We start from the raw sequence: 9,862 nt of genomic DNA, 5'->3' as shown, positions 1-9,862 counted from the left end.
CCAAGATTGATGTTTTAACAGCCTCAAATTTTCAACCACTGTTGAAAATTCTAAGCATTTAAACACTATTCTTAGAACACGTATGTAGGCAGGGAACTGTGTATGTCACTTCCTCTGTCCTTTAGCTAGGCATTTAGCCAGTTTTAGAAGCAGACTCCAAATTGCTATATCCTAATTCTCCATTACAGTAAAATCTCAATTTAACTTGACGATTTAGGGGAAGGGAGGGCTTGTTACTTAGGGATGTCTGTTAAATCCAAAAGTATGCCATTAACTGCAATTTATTCTATCTATATAATGACATCTTACACAAATGACACAAGCAATATAAATATAATTTAATATACATTTAAGAGCCTTGTTTAGATTACTTGGCATTTAATGAATTTACCTGGGATGCCTAAATGAAAATGTTGTCCATTGCATCTGAAAATCACAAAATTGGTATTGTGGTGCTATATTCCACTCTAGAATATATGTGCTAAGGCAAGGGAACAAATGCCTCCAGGAGTTATATACATATGTAAAAATAGAATCTTATGAGAATGTATTTATTGTAAGGATTCTATGAGTGTTCTGTCTGCAAAGTTAGTGAAATAATGAATAGCAGGCACAAAAGTATGAACCCAGATGGAATAATATATAGTGGTTTAAACAATCATTATTATAATCATTTATTATAAAAACACATATTCACATTTTTTTCCAATTTGCACGTTTATTCTATACCCATTGTTTTAAATAAAGCAACATTAAAATCCAGTAAATGGTGACGAGGAGACAGACGTAGAAAACAAAGACCAGAGGGCATCTGTATGCTGGTCTTCCCAACTATTTTTCATTAAACTTGAATCTTTGTTCTCTTGAATACTTGAAAACCCCCTAAAATCTGAATTTGCATCACTGGTCTGAAATAACTGTAACAGAGCTTGGGTTGATGAGCTTTGTTCATTTGTTTCTTCCAGAACAGGTGGCTTCTCTGCCTGCTGTAAGCATAATTCCATATTTTGTTTCTGATTTCCACTTTTATTCCGTCCTAGGGAATGTATGACTTTTTTGTTGAGTTTTATTGAAGGTGAGCTTTGTATATTAATGTCTGTCAACAAAATTGGATCCTTGTTTGCAAGAAGACTATGGGATGGCTTTTCTGACTCCAAAGCAACTGAAAGTTCTCTTGGAAAATGGCTTGCCATATTACAGTCAACAAATTCTTTGTCAATTGGTAAATGAGTAGCTACTTTCTTCAAACATTTTGCTGGCAGAAGAACTGCATTACTCAATTTTCGTTTTGACTTTAATGTGTTATTTCTTTCACTGTACTCAGATGCTAGGATCTGAGTATGTAGCGAGTTTAGGTTTGCTGACAATCCCAATGTATTCTGTCTTGATAGTGGCTCACAGTGTTCATAAATTTCTGGCAAGTTTTTCATATATGCTGTACTTTCTTTTGGGAGATGTAGCTGTACCGAATTTGTTGATAAAACTAATTCTTTCAAGTTTAAATTTTTAGGAATTCTGGTTTTTTCAGTATTGCCATTTAGTTTTCTTGATGTTTCTGAAGAACAGAAGGTGTGATAGGAACAAACGGAACATGAAGGTTCAGAGGTAAAATGGTTTTGTGTAGACTTAGTATATCCATCTATGTGTTCAGAATCTTCTTTCAAGATTTCCATTGCCATGCTTTTCCGAGAATACCATCTTAATGGAATATCTCTTCTCATCCGTCTTTCTTTCAATTCGTCCTTTTTTGTTCCAATGAGAGGAGCAAACTGTCCAACATTACATTTGCGCCTAAAATTAAAGAAATTAATATAAGTAAAAATTAAGAATGATTCTTCTACTGTATGAACACAAGGTAAATAGTAAGTTATTAATGATACAGATCAATTCTCAAAAGATTACTTCAGGTTTGCAATTTACCACAAACTTGGTTGCCTATGATAAATATTATCCTGAGAGTATGCACAGGAAAAATTATTTAATTAGCTGCATTCTTTTCTTTTCTCAAAAAAGGAAAGTCAAAGCTGTTAAACTGAACTGTATTCTTTTTTGTTTATTGACATTAAAAGAGCAACAAAAATAGCTTGCCAAATGTGCAATTAGAAATAACACCTCTACCTATTCCCCAGATTTCTTGAACTAAAGACAACAGTAGCAGAGAATTTTTAATAACCTTGCAAATTGCAAAGCAAAAAACAAACCGAATACATTTTAAATAATAATGAAGTGCATATTAAAATTCTCTGCTGTCTGACAGTAGCAGGAGATATAAAATTATTTTAAACTATATATTAGCAATTTCCCAAATCCAGGGATATAGGAATGGTTGACAAAAATATATTAATATGTGGCTAATGGCTAGGTTTATCATTCTTAATAAAACTAAATATATTAATAATCTCTTATAATATTAGCAGAAGTGCAATGTTTTTGACAAATATATGCAGAATACAGGAATTTGGAAAACATAGTAAAATGTGGTCACCTTCTTTTAATTGAATGTTTACTTTTTCTTTTTCCATTTTCATCTTTAACTGTTATTCAACTGATTGAATGCTGATTTATTCTTGCTGGATTTGAAAATGTAGTTTTTGCATCCTTTTACTGAGTTATTTTGGAATTCTGAATCACACTTTCAACTCATGGAAATTAACAGTGAGGATTCTAATCTGTATAGTGAAAGTGATCTGATCTGATTTACATTTACATTGGATTTTTATTACAAGGATTTTGTATTCCATTAGTTTTTTTAAAAAACCTTTGATCTTATTTCTTTTAACCTCTGATGGAAACTTCCTTTTTTTTAATTCACTTTTTATTGTGAGAAATATTATCTCAATTATTATTATTATTTCTGTCATGTACTGCTATTGTCCTTGAGAGGAATTGTTTAGGTTTTGATGTGAAAGCTCAGCTACAAGACAATTTTGTATTATGTTAAAATGCAAACTACAATTAATTAAGGATTTTGAATATTATATATCATATAATCCTTACAATGCCCATAAAAAGAGAGATAAAAGAAAGGCAAGAATCAGATCAATGTAATGTTAAAGCCCTTTGGGAAGCCTTTTAAATATGCTTTTAAACTTACAAATTCAAATTAAAAATCTAGATAAAAAGTTTGATAACTTAACAATGGTTTTTAATAAAAATGACCCTCAGACCCAGATAACGGCAGTTAAACCAATATTACAAATAGATGGATTGGAATCTAATTTGTTGCTGGCAGATTTGAAGGAGCCTAGTTTAAGAATTGCAGGTTTGTTAGAGTAGGCTGAAAGAGGCATGAATTCAAAAGACAGAATCAATGAGTGATAGATTCAATTTTAAGAAGATTGATAGAAATTGGGAACTTGACTTATATACAATTAGAAAACAATTATCAAGAGTTGCTGCATATACACTTGTAGGAAGATTCTTTGAACAACAAATGCTGCAAAGATTTCTACAACAGAGACTTATGACTTTGGGGAATGAAATGCAAATATTGGGAAAGATCCCAGTAAAAAATTTAAGGAAAAGTTTTATTATTAAGAATCAATCAAGGATATTTGATTGTGGTGGTTTATGGCAGATTGGAAACTGAGATTGTTAACAATAACAATCATGAGATCAACAAGATGAACAATAATAGATTGTTAACAGAGGGTTTTGAAGTTTAACTTTGCTGTTGGCTTTATTTGTTAGCTATAGTTTTTTATCAATAGATAGATAGATAGTAGATAGATTCCAGGTCAAATTGATTGGATAAACTCAACTGTTAAAATTCATAAATTGTGGGCCTGTTTCGCAAGGGGGGAGATTGTTATTATTGAAATATATTTATCAGTATTCAATGAGGGAGGGGCAATCTAGATATATGTGGGTTTCTTAAGCACAATTTTCATCTGTTTAGTTTTGCTTGGTCTTGTACTTTATTCTCTTTTTTTGGGGGAGTCTGTATTTTAACTTTATGAATAAACAATTACTGAAAAAAAAAGAATACACACACACATTATATATATATATAATGTGTGTGTGTGTGTGTGTGTGTGTGTGTGTGCGTGCGCGCGTGTGTAGGTATATATCTATATGTGTGTTTGTTTTCTTTTTGTAGGTCTTTATGTGTATTTCTCTTTAGCCAGGTTCTTCCTACGTAAACCAAGATTTTTCTGCAGCCCTAGTTCAGTGAAATCCCAAACCACTAGTTTCTAGGCTTTTTTTTTTCCAGCAGCCAGCAAGCTCCCTGCTGCCCATTGGGAGACTAAGGAGACTTAGTCAATGGGCAGCAGGGAGCTTGCTGGCTGCTGGGAAAAAAAAAAGCCTAGAAACTAGTGGATTGGGATTTCACTGAACTAGGGCTGCAGAAAAATCTTGGTTTACGTAGGAAGAACCTGGCTAAAGAGAAATACTATATTTGTATGTATCTATCTATAACAGGAGTGTCAAACTGGATTTCTTCGAGGGCCGGATTAGTTCTCCTCCGCAGGCCAGCTGGGGGAGGAGGGGGGAGATGACCTGGACAGCCTCCTGTAGCACTTTGCTGGCCAAAACAGGGGGTGGGAGGCATGCGCACCCGTGCCCCCTGTTTTGGCTGCCAGAGGCACCATGGGCAGATTTCCAGGCCAGCCCTGCGGGCCAGATTTAAGCACCCCATGGACCTCATCTGACCTATGGGCCTTGAGTTTGACACCCTTGATCTATAGCTATCTGTCTGTCTGTCTGTCTGTCTGTCTGTCTGTCTGTCTGCCTGCCTGCCTGCCTGCCTGCCTGCCTGCAGGCTGGCTGAAGTTAATATGAAACGTAATAGGTGATTACTGTGTCTCAAACAAATGGATATATAGTTTTTAACAAATGGTTTTTAAGCAATTTTAAAACAATACATTTGTGAATAAACAACACATTATAAGAGAATCTTTAAAGAACAACAGGGAAAAAAATATCAAGGTATGTTAAGGAATTTTAAGATCTGAAATAGGCCATAATAGAACTTAGAATTTTTTGAGATTCTCATATAGTCCCCTGCTCCACTTTCAAAGAGTCAAGATGGAAAAAGAACTAAGAGGATGAGAAACAAGAATAACTCTGACTGAAATATATAACAATTATATATAGTACTTGGGGCTCACAAAATCCACCTTCAACTCCAAATGTCCTGATATTTTTGTAGAAAAAGGACCACCATGTTAAGCTCAATGTACCATTTTTCTACAATGAAGCCATGACATGTGAAAGTGGCACATAATCTTAGCTATTTCTGCAGATAGGATCCTCTATCAATGAAGCCTCTAATTGTTTGTGTAAAGACAAATGGAAGGGGAAGAAGAGTTATTGTTTTTGAATATACAAATCTATGTAATTTCACTAGATTTCCACCCAGTCACTGCTATTTTTGATCTCTATTTTCTATTTTTGATAGAAAAAGAAACAGCCCTTAGATAAAGCAGTAAGTTTAGAAGCTTATTCTGATATTTCTGTCTATCCCCAGTGATATCTTGCATCACTAGTGAGCCAAGAGTCCACGTGGGTGCTATAGTGATGTAAAATAACCATCTGCTCTTCTTTTTTTCATATGCTTTGTTAGATTTAGAAAAAGTTGTTTTACCTTTTAACTTTTGGTGTGTTTTCTCTCAGTTCTAAAAAGTCACAAGAAAACTTGGAAATGATATCATCCACTACTTGATACTGAGAACTCTTTGCAAATGCCTGGTGTTGTTCACTTTCAACATGCTGAAAGAAAAAAAAAGTACCAGTATCATTTGTATGTAAGTTATTACTTCATGTAGTATTTTTTGAAGTTTAAAACGATTTTAAAACATACAAAAAGAACAAAGAAAAAAAGAACACACACACACACACACACACACATTAATATATACTTCTATATTGCACAAAATTAGACTTTAGTACATAAATTTTATTGCTGAGGGTTTTTTTTGAACAAAAGTGCTAACATTATTCCTAATGTCAGGGCTCCAAGAAGCACCCCCAACGAAAGAAAGTAAAAGATGGCTTCCAGGGCTGACACCAAGTTTATAACCTAAAGTAGCATATTTCACAATAATAAACATTTGGACATGCATATACTAATGCAACCAGGATATATTACCAGTCCTTTTATTTTTCCAGGGCAAAGCTGTTTAGAAGTTTTCAAGCTATGGCTTGATCTTTCTTTTCTTTCTTTCCTTCCTTCTTTTTTCCCTCCTTCCCTCCCTCCCCTCCCTGCCCCCACTTACCCACACATGCAACCCAAAGTCAATACAATAAACAGCAGAGATACAAAAGCCATTAATAACTTTCAGCAAAACCACTGCATGGTCTCTATCAGATTCAGATCCCCAAGTCTGGTGGCAGGATTACTTCTTTAAGACCTTACGAAAAGCCAATAGGGTTTTCATTTTCATAATCCATTTTTCATGACACCTATATACATTTGAAAAATAAATAAATAATCTGTGGGAAGATGATATTCCAAAGGGCAGATGCCACAACAGAAAAACTCTCTGCACTGCCAGGTGACAGATGGGATGCACACTCAGTGTGCCTCTTTGAAATGGATAGATATAATCAGAGAAAGGCAGTCCCTCAAATATACCATGCTGCTGCATTCTGCATTGATATAGCTTCTGAATGCTCTCCAAGGGAGCCCCATGTAAAGACCATTGAAGTATTCCATTCAGGAATTGTACAAGACGCAAGTGAACATGAGCAGAGCCTCCCAGTGCAGGAACAGACAAACTGCACCCAACACAACGTTGTGAAAAGATGTTCTTGGTCAGATACCACCTGCTCTTCAAACAGGAGTCACAAGTCTCTTTCTATGGTTCTCTTTGCAGCAGTACAACCTTTCAGAACAAGAGAAGGAAAGTCTCTGGAATCATGGGGCCCTTATACAGTAATAACAATAACAAGACTCAGTTTTGTTTGAGTTGAGCTGAAGCCTCTGTCCGATGGAGATGTAAATCAGGGAATCATCAGCATACCCAATAGTACCTCACCATGTGTTCCACTACAGCAGCAGTTCTCAACCTGGGGGTCACGATCCCTTTGGGGGCCGAACAGCCATTTCACAGGGGTCGCCAAAGCCCTCTCCCCCCCGCCTTCACTCACCCTCACTCTCTGCTCTGTTGGATCGCCGGCCATTCGCTTACCCCGCCCATCCCAATCTATTGCTGCCTCCTGAGTCCCAGCTGATGGCTAGAGGAAAAAAACCTGTTTAAATTCTTGCCGCGGGGCTTCAAAGGGCCGCCCTATAGCTAGTGGTGGAATTCTGCCGGTTCTAGGGGCAACTGTTTGTTAAATTGCTGGCTTGCCCCGCCCCTCCGCACCACTATTTATTGCCAATAGTGGTGGGCGAGGGGCGGGCGAGCCAGCAATTTAACAAATGGTTCGGTGTTTTTTTGTAATTTTATTGGCCCGCGGAGCTTCAGCATAGGCTAATTAGCCCTTGATTAGATCGGCTCCTGACTCTCAGCTGATTTGCTCTCAGCTGTTTTGCTCAGGGCTCTGCTGCTTGCTGGAGCAGATTATTTTTCCCCTAGCTATGCTGAAAAACGAAACTGAAAGTAAAGCAGGCTGTTGGCTTTGCTTTTGCTGCAACGTTGGAAAATTAGGCAGGCAGATTTCTTTTCTTTTTCCTCACCAAAAAAGGTAGGTGCAAACAATGGGAAATTTAGGGCAAAAGAGGAGAGTTCAAGATTTTAAAACACAAAAGAAAAAAAGCTCTATTTAACTAGGGAATTGTAATAATTGAGATACTATTAATTGTATATTGTATTGAAAGCAGAAATGGTTGTGGTTTGGAGGAATATATGGGGGAAATTATTTGGTTTATTATTATTGGTAAATATAATTAATTGATTTGTAAGAAATTGGATTGCATGGAAATAATTGGAATATTCATGTTCATATTGATTAATATACAAAAAAGGTAGTTATATAACTAATTGATTTATATTAAAATGTTGAATTTATATTAAACAACTGTAATATTACATAATTAACCAATGTGAGGATGGATATAAAAATAGATGACAATGGGAAGGGGTATAATATAGAATAGAAGGGAAAAATTGAATTTGATTAAGATTAGAGATGAGGATGAAGGGTAATATTGGTTTCTTACAAAAATAGATGAGGAATAAATATGGCAAAAAGGAAATATAGAAATTGTAAATTTAATTGAAATGACTAAACGCTGTTTAAATTTGTGAACCGGCCAAATACTCTGTTCAAAGAAAATACATTGTATGTTTGTATGTGTGTTTCTAATTATTGTTATTTATTCATATTTGTTCTCTTTTATTCTTTAAAGTTTAACAATTCATTCTTTATCTTAATATCTTTATATTTGTTTGGGGTTGGCTTTCTTCCCTTTCATCTTTTTTATTGTACAGCAATCTTTCTCCTCAAACCTACCACCTCTCTCTTTTCTTTCCTTCTTACTTTCTCTTCCTCCCCCTCTTCTTCTCCTCCCTACTTCCTCTTCCTTTCTCCTTCTCCTCCTCTCTTCCTCCCTCTCTTACCCTCACTCCTACTCTAATTTCCCTTCCCTTCCTTCATCTCTCTCTATTGCTGTATCTGTTTATGCATATGGACTACTCAGAGGGCTGAAAAAATTATTTCTGACTGGTCCTCGCACTTTTGACCAATCCTCGAACTTACGACTGTCCTCACATTTTACGTTTTTGTCCTATCTTATCACCATGGTGAAGAGAAGCAGTTGTGAAATGAGTGACACGGTTGTTAAGAATGCTACAATGGGCATAAATGATTACTAGTCATAAGTGCGAAGACCGGTCAAAAGTGCGAGGACCTGTCAGAAATCACTTTTTTCAGCCCTCTGGGTAGTCCTTTTGTGCATATGGACTACTCAGAGGGCTGAAAAAGTTATTTTTGACTGGTCCTCGCACTTTTGACCAGATCTTGAATTTACGACTATCCTCACATTTTACGTTTTTTGCCCTATGTTATCACCATGGTGAAAAGAAGCAATTGTGAAATGAGTGACATGGTTGTTAAGAATGCTGCACGGGCATAAATGTGAGGATGGTCATAAGTGTGAGGGCCAGTCAAAAGTGCAAGGACCTGTCAGAAATGACTTTTTTCTGCCCTCTGAGTAGTCCCTATACACATAGCCATGGCCACCCGGTCACGTGACCAGCTAGCCATGCCCACCCAGTCACATGACTTCCAAGCCACACCCACAAAATAAGCCACGCCCACAGAACCGTAGTAAAGAAATTTAGAACCCACCCCTGGTTGGGGGTCACCACGACGTGAAAAACTGTATTAAAGGGTCGCGGCATTAGGAAGGTTGAGAACCACTGCACTACAGGATACATCAAATATAGGCAAACAAAGAAATGCTAAATTGCCCAATGTTTTCTATCTCACACACACACTGCCTTTACTGGCTTTTTGATTTAGTCTAACATAATATAATCAGGGAATGGATAAAATATTTCGTAGATATTGATAGAATGAGTTTGATGTAGCAGTTAAGTATCAGGGTAGAAACTGGGAGGCAGTGAGTTCTAGTCCTGTCTTAGGGCATGAAGCCAGCTGGATGTCCTTGGGCTAGTCTTTCTCTCTGTCAGCTCTAAGAAGAAGACAATGGCAAACCACTTCCAAAATACCACCAAGAAAGTTAAAGGGACTTGTTTAGGCAGCTGCCCGGAGTCAACACTGATTTGAAGGGGTAGGTGTGTGCGTGCGTGGATGCACATACACCACACAGATATTGACAGCAGTCTTTCGATCCATAATATAGTAAAAAAAAATAGAAGATGTATACACACACTTATTTTATACTTCTTTAATATTGCTAAATATGTACTCAAGCACAGATACATATGCATATAAGAAGTATATGTACTTG

The 9,862-nt window shown here is 36.4% G+C and overlaps 1 protein-coding gene across 3 annotated transcripts in view; it reads right to left on the bottom strand.

Moving 5' to 3' along the window:
• Positions 1–698: 698 nt before the first annotated feature.
• Positions 699–9,862, bottom strand: part of DBF4 (DBF4-CDC7 kinase regulatory subunit) — a 36,646-nt gene continuing 27,482 nt past the window's right edge. For all 3 annotated transcript variants that reach the window (XM_034402481.3, XM_034402479.3, XM_034402480.3), the window contains exons 12-13: positions 5,588–5,712; positions 699–1,791 (exon numbers count right to left, since the gene is read on the bottom strand). In XM_034402481.3, the coding sequence (XP_034258372.1) occupies positions 753–1,791; positions 5,588–5,712 (1,164 nt within the window). In that variant the 3' untranslated portion in view covers positions 699–752. The remainder of the gene's footprint in view (positions 1,792–5,587; positions 5,713–9,862) is intronic.

Source organism: Pantherophis guttatus, chromosome 4, assembly GCF_059756535.1.
Source record: "Pantherophis guttatus breed Tessera chromosome 4, ASM5975653v1, whole genome shotgun sequence".
NCBI classification, from domain to species: domain Eukaryota; kingdom Metazoa; phylum Chordata; class Lepidosauria; order Squamata; family Colubridae; genus Pantherophis; species Pantherophis guttatus.
The sequence above is the reverse complement of the archived record's forward strand: the minus strand, read 5'-3'. Positions and strand labels throughout refer to the sequence as shown.